The sequence below is a fragment of the Phoenix dactylifera genome, unplaced genomic scaffold (genome assembly GCF_009389715.1).
Source record: "Phoenix dactylifera cultivar Barhee BC4 unplaced genomic scaffold, palm_55x_up_171113_PBpolish2nd_filt_p 001546F, whole genome shotgun sequence".
Classification (NCBI taxonomy): domain Eukaryota; kingdom Viridiplantae; phylum Streptophyta; class Magnoliopsida; order Arecales; family Arecaceae; genus Phoenix; species Phoenix dactylifera.
The window spans coordinates 14,050-37,539 of NW_024068854.1; the positions used below are offsets into that span (position 1 = coordinate 14,050).

Genomic DNA, 23,490 nt, shown 5'->3' on the forward strand with positions numbered 1-23,490 from the left:
ACGCCAGATTGGCGGTGTGGGTAGCCTTCCATTTTGAAGCGGTCTTCGCAAGCTGTTCGGTGGGTTCTTGTCAGGTTTTAATAAAGAAAAAGAAAGAAAACATTGAAGTCTAAGAAAGTTCGGGCCGCTCTAGAATTTCACGGCCACGAATGCGAGAGTAGGGTTTCCGGTCAAACTCCTCGAGTGTAGTGACCGGCATCGATGCCCTGCCACGTGTACGGTCTTAGTTAAACCATTGCTGCAGAGCGCGATCACATCGGACGGCCCAAATGGTCGCGTCAAATGAAAGCCAAGAGCCGTGACCATATATACCCCCAGTCCCCAACTCCCCCTTTCCCCCCATCCCAATCAAAAGCCCTCTCCGTCTCCGAGCTCCGGTGGAAGGAGAGAAGGGAGAAAACGCTCCTCGATCGAAGCAAGATGGTATTTTTCTCTCGCGCTACTCTGCCTCCTCCTTCTCTCGTATCTTGGGTTCTCTTCTCTTGGTGAGGGCTAGTATTTTCTGTTGGATTTTCTGGGGTTTTTGCCGATCCCTTTCCTTTCTTGGTGATTGCAGGCGCTTCCGGGCCAACAGGCGGTTGATTATCCGAGCTTCAAGTTGGTGATCGTCGGCGATGGTGGCACAGGTGATCGATCCATCCTCCCCTTCGTTCTCTATGTAGATTTGGGGGTTTTAGCTTGTTGGACATTCTACTTTTCTATTTCTTGGTGATTTTCGCGTCCTTTCTTGGATCGGAGAGAATGGATCGGTTCTCAAGAGCTCTCTGATCTCTTTCCTACAGGCAAGACTACCTTCGTGAAGAGGCACCTCACCGGAGAGTTTGAGAAGAAATATGAACGTACGTAGGCATCTTATTCGTCTTTTTTTTTTTTGCTTTGAATTATTCGTCTTTCTTTATTGGATCTTTCTCGCTTATTATTTTTTTGTCTTTCTTTGTGTTCCTCTTGATTTGCTTGTTTCGCTCATGTTGCATCCGATTTGATTTGCTGCGATATTAATTTCAAAGAATCTTTTTTGTTCTCCTCCAGCTACTATTGGGGTTGAAGTCCATCCCCTGGATTTTTTCACCAACTGTGGGAAAATCCGGTTCTACTGCTGGGATACTGCAGGGCAGGAGAAGTTTGGTGGGCTTAGGGATGGATACTAGTGAGTTCTTGGGTTTACCCTTTCTATAATTGTTTATTTTGTCTGCCTGGATGCATCCATGGATAGGGGTCTGTGCCTGGTTTTTTTGATTCTCTCTCTTTCCGTATGTGTATGTATAACCTATTGGTATACGGATTTTTATGCGAACGTGTTGTTATTTTAAGTTTGCGTCTTACAAGGCACGTGTCTTGTGATATTTCATTGTCCTGACGTGATAGTTTTAGCACGATGAGAGATTCTCTCTCTCTCTCTCTCTATATATATATCTCTCTCTCTCTCTGTGTGTGTATGTATGAATATATATGTGTGTATGTATAATCTATTGTTGTACTGATTTTTATGCGATTGTGTTGATATTTTAAGTTTGCTTTTAGAATTAGGAGGCATGTGTTTTTTATGATATTATGTTGTCATGACATGATAGTATTAGCACGATGAGAAGTTGTTTATTTGCTCCTTTTTAATTGAATGGGTTGCTGTCCAATTCTGTTCTTTCAAGTTCTATATTCTTGTCTAGTTATGGTGCTTGTGTGATTGTCCTGTTAAAGATTAATTTGAATCATATGGTGATATGAAGCTTTGCTTTGCTTGATTATTTGATTTTTATGTTTGCATTTGCAAGCTCAAGTAGTTTTACTTAGATACTTCCAATTTCCTGATACATATGCTGTTTTCGGTTTACATTACTAGGCCCCCTCTCAGTACACTAATAATAAGGTGTTATTGGTTTAGTCATATATAGAGTTATACTATATTAAACAGAAAATTAGTTTTCTGAAATATTTCCTTCCCTAGGCATTGTTTGCTGAGAAACTAAGGAAGTTATGTTTCAGGACTACCAACTAACACTTTATTTTATAACAGAATACTTTGTTTGGCTTCTTGCTGAGCATTTTCTTTCAACTTTAGATGATTGATTACACATTGAAACTGTCATTCATTTAGATGATTGAGTGCAATATTTACTTTTACATCTATTGAGCTATGTTCAGTGGACCCAGCTGATGATAATGTTGTGGATGATAGCAGTACATGTTTGATGTAAGATTTAAATGCTTTTACTGTGCTGTTGTGGTGAGGGAAATTTGCCTCAGCCCTCATGAATACAAGCTTTAACATCACCATAGTACTGATCTTTCATGTTTATTGAACCTCTGCAAGTACCCTGCAGAAAAACTTTTATAGATAAATAATGATATTAATGAAATAATGTAATATAACCCACGTATAAGATCAAGACAGATTTTACCCCTTTTTCTGGACAGATCTTTTAGATCAAATTGTGGCATTAAAATTTTTAGCCGAACTTTCCGTTGGAGCACATTATCCAAATAAAGCAATGAAGACTTCCAAAGTTCTTTGAAGTGTTTCGGCTCTAGTATAAACCATTATCAGGAACAGTAAAGCTATGCTCTGATTCTCTTGAGTTTCAATTATGAATCCCGATTTGCCAATGCCCCTCTTGATGCCTATCTCCGGTGTTGCTTTTAAGCTCTTCAAAATCCTCTTTTGTAAAAGCTTCCTGGTCTTTGTCATCTAGTTGTAGTCCTTTGATACAAATCCAAACACCTCTTCGCACCGTCACGGTCATCAATCTGCGAAACTCCTATTCCTCTTGTTTTATCCTTCATAATGTTACAGACATGCATTTTTGCGCTTCCATATTGTGTGTTTTAAGTCACTGTACATGCGCATTCTGTATGGAGTAGTGTATAATTAGATAATGTTCTCATTTTTTCCCTTTTGAATTTAGCCATAATTCTAGGCTTATGTCTTCCTTTTTCAATTTTGTAGTGCACTCTCCTCATTGTAGATTATGGGTGACCCAGTGCACAAGGCTCTCGCCATTGTGGGGTCTGTAGAAGGTTAGATGTACACAACTTCACACTCCACATATGGAAAGACTATTTCCGTGTTTCAAACCCGTGACCTCTAGGTTGCACTGGAGCAATTTACAGCTGCACCAAGGCTCACCCTCTCTTGATTGTGGATTATGCTGTATGAATATGTTTTTGGTAGAGACATTATTCCAAATATATGCAGATTTATGAGATCAGTTATGTGCTCTGTCATCTGCATATTGCTTCATTGCTATTTGGTTGCTCATAATGTCATGCATGTCTTTTCCATTTCTGAAATTTAGAAAAAGTAAAAAATAGATTTCTGTTATTGTGTATGGAATTTGCAGATGATTTTATTTTTGAGAGATTATTGACTGTGTTATGCATCCATGCTTCTGGTATTTGAGAGTCCAATGTCGAAAACCTGTGCTTATGCTGAATAATGCTTATTGTGTGATGCATTGCTTCTAGTTTGTCTTGTGATGTTTGAAATTTATGATGTGGTTTTCTTTACATTGTGAGAGGCAATATTATATGCTTCTTTATCTGTCATCTGCAAATAATATCATCTGAGAGGCCACCACTTCATCAACATGCGTCTTTTTAAAGACAAAATAGATGCAGTTGGATCATTTTGGCAAAACCACCACCATGCATGTACGTGATGCCTTGAAAAAAATGGAAATAAAATGGAGGAATGATTCATCTGTTGTGTGCTTTTTGGCATCGAAGTCAATTTTAGTTTTAGGTCCAAAATTATTTGCTCGATTATCTATTTGCAATAGCCACGAATTGCTGATACGAGAAATTATTGTTTTCCTATTAATAGTTTTTTTGAAAATTTTTTCCATGTTATCAATAAATGCTTAGTTTTAGTCTGTTGATTTTCAATTTCCTAATTTTAATATACACCTAATTTTATTTCTAGTTCATTGATATAAACATCAGAAAAGAGGGTTCCTATTGGTAATGGGCATTTATTTTTGGTTTGCAAAGTAATATACTGATGCTTGTTTCCCTGTGCATCTGACTGCTTGTTTTACAAAGTCCTTTAATTTTTTGTCTATGTTTACTTCAGGTCTTTAAGAGTTTTGTATTTACAACTCTCACCCCCCCCCCCCCCCCCTCCCCCTCCCCCTCTCTTCCCCCCCCCCCCCCCCCCTTCTTTTTTTTTGTAAAATTTCCGTTGCTTCTTAAAAAAACTAGAGATTCTTGCTATTTTAAATGTTGGAACAAGGTTGTTTGGTTTATTTTTATTGGTGTGGTCATCAATTACGTTTGTTGCCTCTTAGCTTTGAAACTTAAGCTTAATAATTTCCTTCCTCTCCAGCATCCATGGTCAATGTGCAATTATCATGTTTGATGTCACCGCACGGCTTACATACAAGAATGTTCCTACATGGCATAGGGATCTCTGTCGGTGAGCTTTGCAATCAGTTTATCCTCTAAATTTTGTTTGGCATAGATTCTTTCAAGCATATCTAATTTTTGCTGCATTCAGGGTCTGTGAGAACATTCCCATAGTTCTTTGTGGCAACAAGGTAGATGTCAAGAACAGGCAGGTGAAAGCCAAGATGGTTACCTTCCACAGGAAGAAGAATCTTCAGTACTATGAGATATCTGCTAAGAGTAATTACAATTTTGAAAAGCCATTCCTCTATTTGGCTAGAAAGCTTGCTGGGTAAGAGCTTTTATTATGCTACTTGTTTTCAACGTTGTTATATTAAACATGTGAATGCTCGTAGGTGCTTATGTATCGATGCTTGCCTTCCTGCAGGGATCCAAATCTTCACTTTGTTGAATCACCAGCTCTTGCTCCTCCTGAAGTACAGATTGACATTGCTGCGCAGCAACAGTAAGTGAAATACACCTGACTACTAGTGAGATGGGATATTATTTCGTAAGCTGACAATGATAAGTTAGGGGCACTGGTGACAGTAAAATTCACCATATGTTTCTTATTTTAATAGATTAGTCTTAATCATTATCATTTCCCTAATAATGTTTTGTTGATCATTAATATAAGTTGGGGTCTACACATTGATTGCAGACATTGTTTAGCTCTGCAGTTTATGTAGATCCTCATCAAACATTGATTTTTAGATGGACAGCTACCATTTTTTTTTTTTTCCAATTGAAAAGCTGTTACTGTATTCTGTTGATAACCATGGCCAAACTACAATGCACCAATACAAATAATATTATTTGGGGGCTAATATAATCCAAGTGTTATATTCTGCAACTCTAATATGATGTGGAAGGCTTTTTGATGGGTATATGATTGTGCGGGCACACCTTCAGGAAGATGTCTTTCTTGTAACTCGTATCGATTCTATCCATTTAATATTCTCTTCTGTATTTTTCAGGTATGAGGCTGAGATAGCTGCTGCTGCAGCACAACCCCTTCCGGATGATGATGATGATGCATTTGAGTAAGTGGAGGGATGATAGTGTTGGCGGGATGTCTTTGCTTCTAAACTACAGCATCGTTTCTTTTTCTAATCTAGGAAAAAAGCCAGTTGATTTTGCATTTGATGTCCCTATTTGTGGAGTATTATTAGATGATTGGATTGGGTAGGTCACGGGTCTGTCATTGGCATTTGCTAGGACTGCATTTTGGATGTTCTTTTGCTTGTCTTGTTACTTCTGTTTAAGCTTGGAAATGTTTGGTTTCCAAGTGATCCGTGCCTTCTGATTTTTGCATTAAATTCAGTACTGAGAATATGCGATGTCAGGCTTATGGTTAAGTTTGCCATCTACGGCAAATCTGGTTTCAATTTGTTGTTGGTGATCATATAAATTGTTGGTATAGGTAGGGGCATAAGGAGAACCTCAAATATGGTTTATTTTGACATCCGGGTGTGATGGTGCATGACTAAGGTGAGCTCTCTTCTGCTTCATTGTGTTAAGAGCCTCCGCAAGTCCAACCATGGACCGCGTCCGGTTTTTCGCCCCATTCGCATTCGGCCTCCAACAGTCGTCTAAAATTCGAATTTGAATTCAAATTCTGTAGCCATCAAACACTGTAGTAATTAAAGCTAAGGATTATGCCGGGCCAATTTGGCGAATTAAATTCAGGAGTAACTGTTCTATATCCAATCAACTGGCTTTTATTTGAATTCAAATTTTGAATTTGAATTCAAATTTTGAATTTGAATTCTGCAATCCATACGACAGCAGCGACGCTTATTGATCACGCCCAACGTTGCTCTCTCTTTTTTTTTTGAATTTCAATTTTAAATTTAAATTTGAATTGTTTCAAAATTTAGCATGTGTTTATGTAAAATCTTATATAAGGTGTGGGATAAGATTAAGGGGGATATCCTGAAAATCTTGTTTTCATCCACCTAGAATGTGAGTCGACAGCAAAGGTTTGGAAGGCCTAGCGCCTATTGTAATTGGCTTTCGGGCTTGGGCTAAGGTTAGGATAAGCTAATCCCTCCTTAGATTGTTCTCGTCTTTTTTTTTTTTTTTTTTTTTGAATCAAATTAGCAAGCTTTCCTCATTATGCATCTCATGTGGGTTCATTCAATTTGGATAAATCAAAGGATAAGCTGCAACCAGTAATCCATTAGTTCCAGCATTTCAAGAAAGAGAACCATCCTTCTTGTGCAAACATCGAGATAAGCTACAATCAGTAATCTCGATCTTGGACAAAGAAATTTTAAGTGTGCCGAATATCAAATCTATTCGGCGTTGCCTACACCCGATCGAGGCAGCGCTATCATTCCAAGGGCAGATGCAAAGAAGGCAAGGGGACTACGTGGTGTGGAGATGGTCGACCGACGCACCCCATCAATTTGGTGCTTTCATTGAGAGTCTTAAGAGGAGGATCTCGGGAGGTAATGCCACACTTACACTACTTAAATCTATCTTATCAAAGAGTAGTACATGCTATATCCTTCATGTGGAATTGTTATCTTTAAAATTCTGTATCATTATCAATTGCTTGGGAATGAGTTGTTAAGTATTTGGAGTTGATTGTGAGATCTAAAATTTTGAATTGAGAGAGTCTTGAGTTATAAAGGGGCAGGTGTATCTGTGCCTTCTTTCGAGTAGATTGTATTGAAGTTTTTGATCTTCGCCGTGTTCATATAGGGATGGCACAAAAGTGAGGCTACTGGTAGTATCTTGTGCTAATTTTTCAACTACAGTGAATCAGAAAACTAACTTAGAATCAAGCGCTGATTAAGGAGAACTTGAATTCGATCAGAAAATTCTGGGTGTTGCGATCATCCGCAGCAGCCATCTAATCATGGAATTCGAGGAAAACTCTAACTCCCATTAACAACGACTTGAAACCCTCAAAAGTCAATCTAACCAAGTAAACGAACTCTTGGAAAAACTCTTTACCTCCATGGCTGAAATGAGAAGAGTGACAAATGTTAGTTTGGAGAGATTGGAAAGAAGATTGGGTGAGGGTGAAAGAGAAAAAAATCAGAGGGAGAGGTCTTGTTCGCATGCCTTACGGTAGGGCCAAGCTAGAGAAAAAAGAGAGAGTGAATGTGTTAGTGGGTCGGCTCCCGACCATAGGGGTTATTATGTGAGGAAAAATATGAGAGAAAATGTGAGAAGAGGGAGTAGGATCGAAGGCTATGGTGCTTGTGTAGATAGGTTTGGAGGGAGTATGAGACAAGAAGAATGTTATGAAGAGAGTTACGGAGCCAGAAGAGAGGCTTTATCATGCCCCATGACATGATGGCCAAAGAGGTCATGAGGAGAGAAGAAGAAGAAGGCCACATGTAGGAGAATATAGTAATGAAGAAGGGAGTCCAAGAGCTTAAGATCGGAAGTCAAGAAAACCAAAAATAGACTTTTCGAAATTTAGTAGAGGAGATCCATGGTTGGATAAAGCGGAGCAATTCTTCTATGTGTATGAAGTACCCCAAGATGAGAAAGTCACCTTAGCAAGCTTTCATTTGGAGGAAAGGGCTAGCCGATGGTGGAGGTGGTTAAGATCCATTTATGAGAGTGAGAGAAGAAGATTGGAGCGGACGACCTTTGTCAAAGAGTTCATGATACAATGGGGCCATCGCCGGTTGTCAATCATCACGGGCAATTGGCGAAATTGAAGAAAGAAGGGAAGGTCCAAACCTATATTGATGAATTCCATCAACTTCAAACTATGGTGACGGGTTGGCCGGATGAAGCTTTTTTGGGGAACTTTATTGATGGGTTGAAACCTTGGCTTTTGAAAGAGCTAAAATTGAAGTAATCAGCTCCTTTGCAAGAAGCCATGAGGGTAGCTGAAATCTTGAAAAAAAGCTACTGTTCGAAGAGGAGAATGATTAAGGAAATCATTAGCAGCTGTGAGCTTAAGGTCTTGCAACCAAAATCAAGTTGGAAGGGCAAAAATATTTGATCTTTTGACTTAGTTAAATCCTACTTGGTCCCTGGACATGGTAAAATCTTACTTTAGTTACGAGTTTAGTCATGAGACTTAATCTAAGTTTTGTCATAAGATTAATTTTCTATTTTGTTCCAACACCCCATCTATTTAAAGGATAGACATTGAAAAATAAAGGTAGAATATTTTGGCTTGCAAATTGTTTGTGATCTAGAGGCGAGAGGCTTCTTCTTCTTCTTCTTCTTTGGTGAGACTCCAAAGGTTCTTCTTCTTCCTTAGTAAGATGTTAGAAAAACTTCTTGGATTTTGGGTATAGGTGAGACTTTTATATTCAGCCCATAGTTATCTCCATTACTTTCAACTCGCAGCACTTTTATTGTTATTGTTTCAATCTGTCATTCATCATAAATCCCCTTAGGTTTTAGACCTCAAACGTAGGCCTTGAATCCTTTATTACCACATCCTAACTCAAATTATCTTTGGGTTCAACCAATTTCAGCAATCTTCTATAAAAATTCAGCAGCACCCACCTTCATTCTGCGTCATTGACTCCACCACTGGTCTATAAGCCTCCGAGATCCGAGTCTCCGCCGCACGCCGAAGGGCCCTGATAACGCATCTGAACACAGAATGAAGAGCAGAGGAGACAAAGGGCAACCCTGACGGAGGCCAACCACAGACTCGAAGAATTGAGTGGGTGAGCCATTCACGAGAATAGCGAAGGAAGGAGCGCACACACAACCCATGACCCAGTCAATCCACTGCTCATGGAAACCAAAGCTCACCAGCGAACTCCGCAGGAACTCCCAACTCATCCTATCATAAGCTTTCTTTATGTCTAGCTTGATGCTCATCAAGCTCTTCCACCTCGGGGCTTTCCGTAAGTCGAATAAGAATTTCTGGGCAATAAGGATATTATCTGTAATGCTTCTCCCTCCCACGAAGGCCCCCTGCTCCGGACTGATAAGTCTAGGTAGAATGCACCGCAACCTAGCAACAAAAAACCTTTGTCGTGGCCTTATACAATATAGTGCGCAAACTGATTGCCGGTAGTGGCACAGCTCCATGGCATCCTGTCTTTTCGGAATCAACGTGACAAAGGTTCTCTTCCAATCTGCTGGTAGGGCTGTGAGCTAAAGAATTGTTGTATAACCTCCACTACATCCTGCCAGATGATCGACCAATACCTCCTAAAGAATATCGAAGGGAATCCATCCGGCTCCGAGGCCCTATTCTCCCCTAGGGACCACAAAGCCTCTCGAACCTCCTCGATAGTGACTGGTCTGATTAGAGCAGCATTCTCCTCCTTTGTAACCCTGGCAGAAGGAGGCGGCATGGAAGGCGAGCTCCCCCTACCCGTCTGGTCTGTCCACCTGGACTTGAAGAACTGCTCTAGCACTCTTCTAATAACATCCGAATCCTCAATCATCTTGCCATCCGGCCCTCTAATACCCATGATTCTATTCCTCTGCCTTGTGATGATGGTTGACTGATGAAAGAATCTGGTGTTGTTGTCCCTCTCCCTGATTCACTGAATCCGAGACTTCTACCTCGAGAACGTCTCCTAGAGTGAGTCATGAGTGGATAGATGGGATCTAAGCTCCTCCAGGTCCGCCGCCGATAGGCCCCCCTCTGAACCTCTTGGTACTGCAGCTTGGAGATAACCTCTTCGGCCTCCTCTTCCCTCTTGAAGATGTTGCCTACCTCCTCCCTATTTCATCTCTGCAGCCGCCATTTAGTTATCTCCAGCTTGCGAGAAACTTTATACATGGTATTACCCCCGACCGGCACCCACCACGCATCACGAACAATCTCCCAGGAGCGGGGATATGACATCCATAGCTTCTCAAATCTGAATGGACTACGGTAAGGAATGATGGATGAGGTACTCATTGGAACCGGACAGTGGTATGAGGCGATCCGAGGTAGATGACTCACACAGTAGTCTGGATAACTCTGCACCCATCCAGTCATGGCGAAAACTGTCAATTCGCTCCTAGACCCCGACTTGTCCCTGCTGATTGTTGCACCAAGTGAACCACGGACCGTCAAATCCGAGGTCAATCAGGCCATTGCTCGTGATGAAGTCCTGAAACTTTCTAACCTCCCTCTTATTGGATAAGGTCTTCCCCCCAGTTCGCACCTGCTACAAACCACCTGTGAGTGGTACTCCTAAACAATGTAACTTAGCACTCCCCGAACACAAACAATACAGAATACTTATATTAATACAACAGACACAACATCTAAGAAAGACTTACTATACCCATACGATATATGTTTGAAGATCCCCGTTCAGTTTTCAGGACTAAAAGGCCCGTTCCATCGCGGTCTGAAGAAGCAACCAAAACCATCCCAGCACAGTCGTCTTGATGTCCTATATATGGCACCTTGAGCATCGCCTGCACAATGGAATATAGGTTCCAGTGCATAACGTCCTGAGAGGTCCAAAAGCAGTCTAGTTGAAGAGCTAGTTTAGCTATGAAACCAGCAGCTCTGTTGGCATCACGATGAGAGTGGGATGCAGTAAACTGGCATAGTTTGAGGTTACATATCTTCCAGTAGCGGTACCTTCAATGATCCCCCAATTTCGCCCCACTCGTCGCCGAGGACAACCTCCCCACGAGGCCACGAGCACGTTGCCACCATGATCGAGGCCATCACCATCGATCTCGCAAATGCCACCATGATGGAGGCCATCACCATCGATCTCGCAAATGGCTAGGATGTCTTTGCATACAACCGTGTCCTGATCCTGATTGCTAGCCACCGGTCGGGAGATGCATCCCCTTCCTTCATCCAAGCCCTTGCCCACCATTGAAGACGTCCAGACTACCATTGCCGAGGAAGGCATCATACTAGCCCCGATCGATCTCCTCATATTCGACAACCGTGATGCTACTGGCCATCCTATCAAACCAAAATGGGCTATCAATGGAGGGGAAGAGCGCGACTAGGCTGACGCAGATGCTGGACCGATCGAAGAACGTTTGAGGTTGGCAAGAAGTTCTTGCTGTTGGTGGTGCAGGCGCTCGCTGCCCCCAGTGACGAAGGTTGCTACGCTAGCAGAGGATGGCGGAGGCAGATGCCTAAAGAGTTCCTCTTCTTCATGGCAGCGAGTACCTAATGCCTCATCTCGCGAGATTCGTGAGCAAGACCGGAGCAAACTATGTGGAGGATCCCGCCGTCACGCCAGTCACAGGTAATGCTGAGATTGATGAGCCAGTTCAGGCAGCTTATCTTTGACGGCAACAAACGATGGAATCCGACGTAAGAAATGTCGAGAGTAACAAGGCGGGTCGACCTTCAACTAGAGCATCAAAGTTGCCATCGTCGGAAGCGAAGAGGAGAGGGAGAGCAGGAATAGGAATCAAGGTACTTGCAACTTTTGAGCCAATTTGACCACATTGCCACTGTAAAATATATTCAACCGGCTAACCGAAATTTTTAAAATGTCGGACAAAATATTTCCCACAAAAAAAGTTGGATACATTAGATTAGATTGAAGGGTGTTCAGCCAAGCAGATACTCAGATCATATAGGGATAACTCGGATTGCTTGCGTGCATTTATGCAAAGAACTTGGACGGATAATAACTATAACTTCAGCCAGAATTGCCGAACAACTTGGTTTGAAACTCGAAACATGGCTTGAGATTTCTCGAAGTAAGACTGGATGGGCCCAAAACTTGGAACGCTTTTTTAAAAGAATGCAGACAAGGGCCCACCGCTTGGCCGTCATTAGAACTTTGTCCGTTTGGCTTGACTCCATTAGACCTGATCAAATCAATAGTCCTTGAAAAGACCTGCAACTTGAAAAGAACATCTTTTTCAGATAACCCAAAGCAAATCCCCGACGGCGCTTCCTTTTTCTTTTCCAAATTCCTAACCATTCATTAGAAGTATTAAAATTGTTGAAAAGAAAAAGAGAGAAGAGAATTATACTTCTACCCATCAATTACAGTATATAGGAACAATCTTTATATAATAATTGGAGGCTGACGAAATTTTGTAAGGCCGACTAAGTTTAGCACAATCAATCACAAACCAATCAAGATGAAGTTTGGTAAAACTGACTAAATTTGGCATAATCAATCAATCAATGGATTCTAGCATCCCCCTCAAACTCAAGGTGGTAAAATGGACACCAACTTGAGTTTGGAAACTAGAAATCGAAAGATGCCAGAATGATGAGCTTCGGTGAAGGCATCTGCAAATGAGGATAGATCTTAGAGAGAAGGTAACTGAAGCTCAACGATTCTCGCAGACGAAAGCACCATAAAAGAAGAGCAAGAGACCTCAAATTGGATGATGAAAGAGCCGAGAAAAGTAAATAAAATCGGAGGTTGAGGCTGGAGTGGCCTCATGCAAATGTAAGCCTCCATGATGGAAAGCGAAACCACATATGCCAAGTTTATCTTCACTAAGCTTTTGACGGTATGGTGTGGCACGCTGCTCTTACGTGATCGAGGAAGAAATTATGCCTGCTAAATTTACCTTCGCCAAACTTCTGACAGTACGATGCCGCCTTCATGAAGGAACAAGAGCACCGGAAGCGGATGCTTAGAGAGATCAACTCCCTTATCTTCGGAGGAAAATGAGCACCGAAAGCGGATGCTCGAGGAGCTTTAACTCCCTTATTCCCAAAGAAACACGAGCACCAACAGTGGGTTCCCGAGGAGCTTAACTCCATCTCCAAAGGAACAAAAGCACCTAAAAGCAGGTGTTCAAAAAGTTCTGATACCATTTTGAAAAGAAAAAAAGAAAAAAGAGAGAAGAAAATTATAATTCTACCCTCATAAGAGGTTGATGAAGTTTTATAAGGCCGACTAACTTTCACACGATCAATCATAAATCAATCAAAGTGAAGTTTGGTAAGACCAACTAAATTTAGCACAATCAATCAATCAATGAATTCTAACAAAAATATAACAAGCATTTTCACAGGAAAAGGATTAAGGCAAGCTTCTGGCTTAAGATACACACCACACAACAAAAAGACTCGACTGATACTGCTAACCCCAATTTTGCACAACAGAATCCGAAAAAATAAAAAGCTTGGATTCTCTTATGCCTGTGCACGGTGTACCCGCCATGTGCCCCGCGCATGACTAGTGTGTACAACAGGCCCTGCGCACTGCATCGGCTGAGGGCCAGCAGAGGTGCCGATGTAGCGTGGAGGCCTGGACTCCAAGTCCATTTTCCTTGATTTTGCAAAACCCATGTTTCAGCTGCTGCACAACCCTCAGTATCCAAGTCCAAGCTTCAGAGGAGTGTTTCTTTAGTTATTCTGTAAAACAAATGCTCGTGGATCAATCTGAATTGCTTAAAGAAAAACAACAATCTGTGCATCTTGCATCAACCCACTCAACCATGAAGTAATCGTGCCAATAATGAAGGATAGTTGGCAATCTAATTAGCCAATCCTCATAGTTCCAAACCTTCCGTTCCATATTGCATGAGCTCACAACTTCAGTATCCATACCCTGCAATGCACCAATACCGAATAGAAATAAATGTTTCAACTCTTTCTATGCAAATTCATTGTTCATCATAGATCCTATCATCATACCTGATAGCAGCGGCTGAAAGTGTTAAAACTGCACTTTCGGACGAGGCTGTCTTCCAGGAGACCAACAAATCAAAGATCCAAACTCTCCAGCTAATTCATCAAAAGGTAAAGCATGCTCAGCCAGAGGCAGAAGACCACCCCCAGAGGACCCCTTCTAAAAGTTTCTCTGATATCCAAAACATGCATGTGCCACGCAAACAGACTGCACAGAAACACATCCCCCCCCCAAACACAAACACAGAGGGAGGGAGGGAGAGCTAGCCTGTCAAGCTTCAAGAGGCTGGAACAGCAGGTTTGTTATCCTAAAAGCTTCATTTCAAACTGTTGAAGACAGCAATTAGATGAGAAAAACTCCCGCTGAAAAAGGGTACCAAGCTTGAAGATTTTTACACCCAAAAAAAAAAAATCATAACCATAACAACAGCCATCTGATTTTTGCATGAAATGACAGGATGGTCACAATTGTACTCAATAAAAATATTTTGCTCGATCCTGGTATGCTGAAAATTTTGCTTATATTTAAAGCTCTCTAAGTCTCTTGCTTCGACTTTTTCGTAGGCATGGCATCTCGATGGAGTAAGATGCCATGCCTCAAGATTAGCAAGAAACTCTGCAGACATGTACTTTCATGAAAAGATTCAAACGATGAAACATTATCTTTATGTAACCATAAAATATTGAACTTCATCTACCAGATTAAAAACTATATCTTTCACAGCATGCTGATCCATCCACCTGAACAAGTTCAGCATCATAGATACTACACCTGAGAAAACCAGAATAGGTCCAGTAAAGTTCAGTGGCAACAATTATAACCACTATATCATCCATACCATGTCATAAAGTTCCTTGGGCACAATATACAGAGCTTGTGTATTTTCAATTGTTGCATATAAACCTGTATAAGCATATCATGGTTATGCAGTGGCATACATAGCAAATTGGCATGTTCGGATATTTGTAGAACAAGAATTAATGTGGTAGGTATTCAACCAACTGTTTATCAAAAGTTTCTACTCTTCAGTATAAGCAAATACAAGTTGGATTAACTCAATTAAATGCAAAACTATACAAAATCCATCAATAATTCAAAAGTATTATTTTGTATATTTTCTTTTGCTGAATGAAATTCTATCATTCACTCCCAATGTCAAGATCCAAGTTAAAATCTTGAAGCTGATGAATGGTTGCTTTTACTTTTTTGCTTCACCTCTTGATCAGTAGAGCATTTCAGTGCTATGTTCTGTTTCACCCCGTATCATGTTGTTCAATGTTTAACTTGCATAGTAGAGATTTTCAAATGTAGTGCATTCAGATGTTTAATCTAACTGGTCAGCAGCATCATGCTAATTCGGTTTTATTCAAGTTGCTACATGAATCTAAAGGCTCAAATATTTCATTAAGATGTTTATAAGCTGCTGTATTCATCTTGCATGTATAAAAGGGGTGCAAGAGGAAGGAGTGAGAATGCTAGTCATGTATGCACATTCACCAGACCTGGAAATACAACAGAAAATTCTCCAACTCACCATACATAACATGGAAAAAAGACTTAACTATCAAGCACATCAAAAGAGTGCATGATGGGCAGCGACCATAAGTTGTCTAACAAAATTTCAGATTATGTAGTAAAATGCAGAATTTCTTTCTAACAGATTTCTTCAAAGCAGAAAAACACTGAAAAAAGTAAGGGTTAACAAAAGAATAAAGGAGTTACAAAAGCACAAAAATGTATGAGAAAACTAAGGCACAAAGGCACAAACCTTCCAAGGCTTCTAACCAACACCAAAATGACTCACTAATAATATAATCCATCCAGTTAATTCCAAGCAACCTTTCCTCTTAAACAAAATTAACTATATACTACTACATGCATATTTCCATTTCAATTTTTTCAAACTGAAGACTAATTTCATAACTTCGAAATTAACATATCTGGGAATTGGGTGTGTTGAGTTGCTACCTCCAAATACTGTACTCTATTATAACAACACCTTAATTATTATTGTTCCTACAATAGAACATCTCCTTCAGATATTTTGCTCATAGAATTCCTGCATACCTAATTCCTTGAAATAAAATAAGTTAAACATACAGTATAACAAAAGAACAGTAATGGCAAAGAAAAATATAGTCAGTGCAACTTCCTGAACCAATGTATGCGGATTGAATTGTGCCCGTATTAAAGTATGCAAACAAATTTTGAAATGGTTTTTATTGTTTGTGATGTTCTAGTTTTGAAATACTACATGTTTAAATAATCCAAGTAATATATAAAATGAAATGCTTCTTGAATATCAGATGCATTTTTTCATGCTATTTCCATTTATAAATTCTCATTTTCTGAGTTCTCCTGTAAAGTATTCCAAACATGCATACTTTGCTTCGAAAGCTCTTGTTGAATTCTTCTAGATGTAAATCTGTGCAATTTTTTAAGTTTATGTTATATTATTTGAGTAAGTCATCCACAAAAATGGAACAGATTTATTCCAAAAAACCAACATGCTTGAGTTAACAATTGCCTTAGTTCATAGGTGCTTGTGGCATGGACACAAAAAAACCAGAATCAGCAAGTTATGAAAGTGAGCATAAATCTACTGAGCATGTCTTGAATTTTTTTTTTTTTAATCACAATCTTCATAACAAGGGATTTGACCACCTATATTTTGCACAGTGCAATCAATTTTCATGGAGTAATTCATACATCAAAGGTCCACAGCTAGTCTGAAAGAGAAGCGACAAGAGAAATGGAAGACACTCCACTTATCACCTTATGCTGTCTAATTTTTGTCAAAATATGATGAAAATGCTGCAAGAATGTATGAAGTGTATAATAGACGAAAAACACTACCATCAACCTGTCCCTGTGGCAAGCTTTACAAGCAACCAACTTTGATCCTGAAAAATGCATGAATAATATTAAATATATCCTCAATATTGAGTACTTAACAGTGTCAGATTCTACAGATGACATCAAAGCGCTCCAAAATTAATCAATAGATCAGAACAATTGATAATAGCTGAGCACAGAGAAGCTGCTTATACATAAGAGATTCTGAATCAATTGACCAATAAAACTTAGCAAAAGAAAAGAGGGAAAACAAATTGAAAATGTAAGCCTCAGCATGAAACATAGAACAATAAGCAAATGTTCGAACATGACAGTTCAAGATGCCCTCGTTAACCACATACATCTTTAAACCTGCTAAGTTCTATCCGAAAAAGAACATATTATACATCACAATGAGCTGCAACCCTTTCTCTAGAGAACATACTCAGACAGACAAGCACTGGTATATGCACGCATGTGTGCCCTCTCACAACCCAATCGCAAGAGAACTGAAAGATAAACGCCTGCATTCAATTGTCCATCTTGTCAAAGCGTGTACGATAGTCCCCTTTGGCCTAGGAGATTTTGTTGCTTTCTGAAAGTTATATCATACAAAAAGTCTACTGATGGTGATCGGAATAAAATTTGAATATCCACAATTCCACATAATCCCAACTGATTGGTACATGGTAGCAACCCACAACCCCATCCAACAAGAAAAATTCCAAACCACCAGTGGAGCAAAAAAAGGGAAAAGGGGAGTGGAGATAGAATCTTGGTTCTGAAGCACTGAAGGGGCAGGCAATATTGTGTCTGTGTTTTAATGCTGAACCTTCCAAACATAAGAATGGAATGATTTTCATTGCGTCTAGTCGTCTCTTCTGATTAAACTAAGACTTTGTGCCAATATTCAATAATTCAAGAAATAAGTAAAACAAAATGCTTCTTGTGATATCATATAAATTTGGATGCAATTCTATACATATGCTCTCATTCGCGGAGTTATGTTTCGATGGGTTCAGCACCTGCAACCATTGCTTCTAAACTTATCTTAGGATTGTCTGGATTTAAGACCACAATTGTTAGGATTGTCTGCAATCCATGATCAAATTTAAGCCTAACAAGCCAGTTGGCCATTGCCTTAGTTTATAGAAGCTTGTAACATGCACACAATGCAAGCAAGTTATGAAATTTAAAGATATAAGGTAGCTTGGAACTTGGAAGAAGGTTTTGCAAATAAAAATACTGACGATCTATATATCATGGGGTTCATTTATGGATCTTGGTTTAACTTTCCTCTGTAGATCATATATCCCAGGCACGCAGCTAGCCTGAAATGGAAGTGACAAAAGATATAGAAGATACCAACTTTACATCATATGCTGACTTAACGTGTCAAAATCAGCTGAAATTGTTGCCATAACATCCAAACTGTAAAATAGGTGACAAACCCCATCACAATCTTGGCCCTGTGGCAAGCTATACAAGCATCCAACTTTGGCCCTGAAAAGTGCATGGGGAATGTCAAATATGTCCTCAATATGGAATACTTTTACAGTATCAAATTCTATGACTAATATCAAAATGCTAAGCACAGAAGCACGTTGGATCACGACAAGAGGCCTGTTCTAAAGAAATTTCAAATTAAAGCAGTGAACTTGATAAAACTGAGGCGGTAAACAAAGAAAACAAATTATAATTGCAATCCCTGAGCATGAACCCTTAGGATTTTAACTCCAAACATGAACCATTTAATGTTATGCACGTACTCACATAATGAGGGTTCAAAATGCCCTTGGCAACAAGCATTTCTTTCAAGCTGCCAAATTCTTGTATGAGAAACCACAACTGAATTGGAAAAACCTCAGCCTCTAGACTAAGAATACAAATTATTCACCACTCAACTGTTATATAAGTGTGCATGATTGGTTGATTGTCCATCTTGACAAAGCTCGATGAGAGCAAGCAGGTAAGCAAATGCCCCCTTTAGGCAATAAACTTAAATAGCATCAACAAAATCCACGTAAAAAGAAAAGCATAATCTTTAGATAAGTTGCTAACAATTTGCTGAAGATCATCACTTTAGAAATTGTTCAACATTCCACTATACAATAAGTATGGATAATATAACAAGTATAACAACTATATAAACTAACACAGATTGGGCCAGGAGATCTTCAATGCTAAGATATTCCATTGCTTTATGAAAAGTAGTAGCATACAAAAAAACTCGCCATAGTAATTTACTGTTGCATCCTCAAAACCTGAATACCCATGTAGCTACAAATGAATGTCTGCTTTACAGTGATATGGAGAAATTAAAGCAGCAGTAGTAGAAACTAAAGCACAAGGAACCCTACAATGATCTAAGAATAATGTTCTGAGAACTATGACGAATATCTGTGTTGGTAGATGCAAGATGCCTTAGCTCTAATAGATGTTCGTCATTTGATATGTGGAGCATAAGGCGGAGGTCAGTCATCAATGCTTCCCTTTCCCAACTTAAGGGCCCAGATGCATATAATGCCAACATGGTGGAACGGTAAGCATGTAACTCTAAATGATGAATTTCTTCCTCCAGTGCCTTTTTTGCATGAAGAGAACAATCTCTTCCTAATGCACAAGAAGAATCAGCATCATCAAAATGATTATCCAAACCTTGGGGTGGGCTTGCAATAGGATAGTGGAGAGACCTATATGGACTTTTGTTAGGACTACAACTACCAACAGAGGATGAAACACTCTCAGCATCATTAGGCCCTGCACTTCCTATGAAATGATAGCCAACATTGGCTAGTCGTTTTTGCTTGTCCGAGCCTATTTCATAAATTCTGTGGTTTAAGGAAGCATGCATGTATTTTTCACCAAGCACGTTACATGGTGAAGCAACAGCATCTACCTTTTCTAGTAATTGGGATGAATGCCTTGCAATAATTTGCTGATGCCTTCCTTCTTTCTGGACTGCTCTCATCTTTCTGCGGGTTCCAGTGCATGTATCAACCGGGAGTGATCTTTTCTTCATGCTTCTTGAAGTAGGCTCTGCATATCCATTATTATTTTTGACATGAATTTGCTCATCTACCCTGTATTTCTCCAACTCTATGCATGACTGGGGTAACTGGGGACTGAACTTTACAGTTTTTGTCTGGCTGTTTGTAAGCCCATCATTACATCTTCCAGAGTCCTGCAAGCAAGTGATGAACCATTAGATAATAGAAAGGAATAAGAAAGGCAGAAAAAAAAAAAAGCTTGATAGCTAGCTTAAACATCAATTAAATAAGTCAATTACAAATGTTTTCAAGATGACTCTAAAGTGAAATCAGAAACAATTAAAGCAAAACCATTTTTAAGGGCAAGAAAACAAAGCATAGAAAGTCAAATGCACCTACTTAGTAAAAAGGTAAAGCTAATGATGTTTTAAAGGGGAGAAAAAAAACAGCATGCTCTTAAAGCATCATTGAAAAATGACTGTTCATCCCTTGAAAAAAAAATCTAATATTAATAACAGGATTTTATGATGCTACCTTCTGAATCACAACCCATTTGTTGTCTTGCCAAGATAGTCGTACCCTGAGATCTGATATATAGACTCTGAATTCCCTGAAGGATCCAAGGTGTCTGACAAAATAGAAATTCCTAGCAACAACCTTTGACACTTCTGCAAGCTTCCACGAGTTATTGTCAAATACCTCAACAATGTCACCAGCAACCCAGCTCCTCGGCGCCTTAACAGGAGGAGGACATGGCCTGATAACCTTTCTTGATACTTTTTCGACAGCCCCATCCATATCCGGCAAATATCGATCGTACCTGACACTGTAGGTATGCCCATTCCCCGAGATGATCTCGGCACACCACCAGGAGCCTGAGGCCACCTCCCTCTTTTTCAATACCTCCACCTTACTCCCTTTCTTGAACCTCATGAGCATAATGATGTCAAAACCCAGATTTCTAAATCCTCGTGGGGGCAATTCGCAAATGAGATTCGAAGTGATAAAATTCAAAACCTTTGAATTCCTTGCTAACTCTGAACCAAGATCATGACCCTATAATTAGATCAAAAGACATCAACTGAGGATTATCGAGATGCACGGAAGAAAGAGAATTATAAACATGATGTCAAATTGCATTGACAACTACTGCAGAACCTTAATAAGAAAAATACAGACGGACGCATCAACTAAAGCAGACTGCAATGAAAGAAGCCACAAATCTTTCAGCATAAACAAATTAGCACACGGAAAAATATTAGGCTTACCGAGGGAAACACAAAAATCAAAACACTAATCGCACACAGACAAATCCTCCAGACCAATAATCGGTTAAATCGTCATCCCACGATCGAATGCATCATCGATCATCAAAGTTTAACAGCATAAAATATTTATTTCAGTAGATGAACGCAAGAGTTATGTGCACTAATACTCTTCAAGACCCTCGAAATAGTCCAAACCCTAGCCAAGATAGATTCTCACAAAATCTTATAACTCGCCGATACTTAGAAGATAATCATATAAAAAAAAAGAATGAAAAAATATGAATAATACATAAAATTACAAGTAAAAATTGAAAACATGTAAAAAAAAAATCGCGGATCCTCGAAGCATCGCAATAGAAAATAGGAGACGAAATCTCGATTTCCATCCGCTCGATTCAACGTCGAATCAAAATCTTAGAAATTATTATCGATTTGGAACGCTAAATTTCGATTGAGATTTAGAAGAACTCCACCGACCTCTCTCGACGACGACCGTGACGAAGAAACTCAAAAAAATCGATCGGATGGAAGAACGGGGAAGGAAAGAATTCTTTTCCCTCACCCCCTCCTCTCCCTCTCTCTCTCACCCCCTCCTCTCCGGCTCTCCCTCCTGTTTCCTCCTCGTAGTAAATTTTAGCTGGGGATTTCAAAGGAGCTACGGAACTCATGAAACGGAATTGAGGAACCCATCAAATCCGATAATCCGCGTCTCGGTCAAGTCCGCGAGTTCCCGTACCAACTAGGAGACCGTCCGCCAATCTCAGCCGTCCGATTTATACGATTGCATTTTTTTTTCGTATACAGGGTTTACGATACGATGGGAAATATTGAAAATGCCGAGATGAGTTATTCCGGGCACTTCATCTAAGCTGGTTGGATAAAGGCAAAAGTGGTTGGATAATATTTATCTCAATTTATTTTCAAATCTATTCTAATATAATTTAAGCATCCGATTAATATTTGTATTTGCATTCATATCTGTTAAAAAAAAAAAATAAAGATATGCATAAACAATCATCTTATCATATTCAATTTTATATGTAATTTTATTTAATTTCATATAATATTTATATTTTTTAAAAAATAAATAACTAATATGCTATTAACTTGATTTATCATCTATTTAGTAATATTTTTTAATTATATGGTTATAAAGTTTAATTATCTGATTTATATCCATTTTTTGGTATCCAATTTGTATTCATATCTATTTAAAAGAAATATAGATATGAACTTTTGAATCAAAATTTTTGAACTCTTTTTCTAATTAAAAATAAAAATAATCATGAGGATCTATAAATAAAATATTAAAAAATTCAGTACAAATATCTATTAGAATCATCCACAAAGTAGATCTAGTATGGTTAGAACTATTTATTTTTAAAAAAAATCAAGTTTATTAAATCAGTCCAGAGTAAATACAACCATGAAAATCCACAAACACAATATTAAAAAAAGTTAGTACAAAATCTGTTGGAGACTCCCAGTGTGATTAGAACTCTTTTTCTAAAGAAACTAAATTTATTAAATCAATCTAGAAAAATACAACCGTGAGAATCCACAAATAAAATATTAAAAAATTCAATACAAATATCTATCCGATCCATAACACCATAGAATTTTTTTTTTCAGTTATAGTTATTTTATATTTAATTAAATTTTTTTTCAAAGTTTAGACTCTATTATTTTTTTTTGCTCTTGCATGTTGATTTTTTTTTTGTTTCCACTCATTATAAGGTGAAGATGTGCAGCCCTAATATAATTTTGACATAACCGTTTTCATCTTGAGCTGGGCTTTTTTGTCTAGGTTGGCGTTTGCTGTGATGCGATCGAGACGGAAAAGGAGAAAAATGTGGCGGGTGGAAAGAGACGAGGCCTCCGTACCACGGGGGGCTTAGCGGTTCACCTGTAATTATCCCAGGAGCTCATATTGTATAAAAAGCCATCCAATCTACAGCTCTATTATTTTTTTTGAAAATAAAATGATGCTCATGTGATCTTGAAACTTGCAGAAGTTGTTCCCTATGTTCTCCCAAGAGATGGTCGATTCAATTACGACTATAGATTTATCACAGGAAATAGTGGATCGAGTTTTTCTTCGTTGCCCCCGGCACAAGCAATCTGGCTCCAGGCGAATGTGTTTGAGGTGATGCCATTTCGGCTAAATCATCTCCTAAATTTGTATTAAGTAATGATGGTGTTGATAGCCCAAACCAAAGTCCCACAATTACTTTCACCTCGTTTACTCAATTTGGATTGCTTGGAGTCAAAGTGTTTGAAGACAGACGTTATTTCACCGCAGCAACCTGTTTGACGAGCTGAGTTCCGGGGCTAGGAGATCATCAAATCTAACTCAACAACCAAGGGAAGTCTGGGGAGACCACCAAGACCATGCACTTATCGTCTCCCCCCACCACTTGAAGTTGTTGAAGTCAGCTTTGATCGATCTGTTAAGACTGGAGGTCTTCATCGTGGAGTAGGTTTCATCATTAGAAG

The 23,490-nt window shown here is 39.2% G+C and overlaps 2 protein-coding genes across 10 annotated transcripts; one reads left to right on the forward strand and one right to left on the reverse strand.

The window, feature by feature from the left end:
* Positions 1-267: 267 nt before the first annotated feature.
* On the forward strand, positions 268-5,765 carry LOC120108776 (GTP-binding nuclear protein Ran-A1-like). The gene is made up of 8 exons (XM_039122491.1): positions 268-423; positions 557-626; positions 783-839; positions 1,030-1,147; positions 4,319-4,408; positions 4,490-4,669; positions 4,766-4,843; positions 5,355-5,765. The coding sequence occupies exons 1-8, from the start codon at positions 283-285 to the stop codon at positions 5,422-5,424; spliced, it is 804 nt and encodes a 267-aa protein (XP_038978419.1). The 5' UTR covers positions 268-282; the 3' UTR covers positions 5,425-5,765.
* A 7,384-nt stretch (positions 5,766-13,149) lies between these two features.
* Positions 13,150-21,652, reverse strand: LOC103695472. 9 transcript variants are annotated; one of them, XR_602228.3, is made up of 6 exons: positions 21,472-21,652; positions 20,261-20,782; positions 19,636-19,920; positions 16,758-16,804; positions 13,907-14,227; positions 13,150-13,820 (listed from the first exon to the last, which is right to left on the reverse strand). XR_602228.3 is itself a non-coding variant. In XM_008776811.3 (3 exons), exons 2-3 carry the CDS (start codon positions 20,663-20,665, stop codon positions 19,093-19,095), a joined length of 1,233 nt encoding a protein of 410 aa, XP_008775033.2. In that variant the 5' UTR covers positions 20,666-20,782; positions 21,472-21,652; the 3' UTR covers positions 18,911-19,092. The 9 variants fall into 9 exon arrangements, 1 of the variants encoding a protein (XP_008775033.2); XR_602233.3 differs by having other exon boundaries at positions 16,758-18,239; XR_602231.3 differs by having other exon boundaries at positions 14,599-18,239.
* Positions 21,653-23,490: the final 1,838 nt, after the last annotated feature.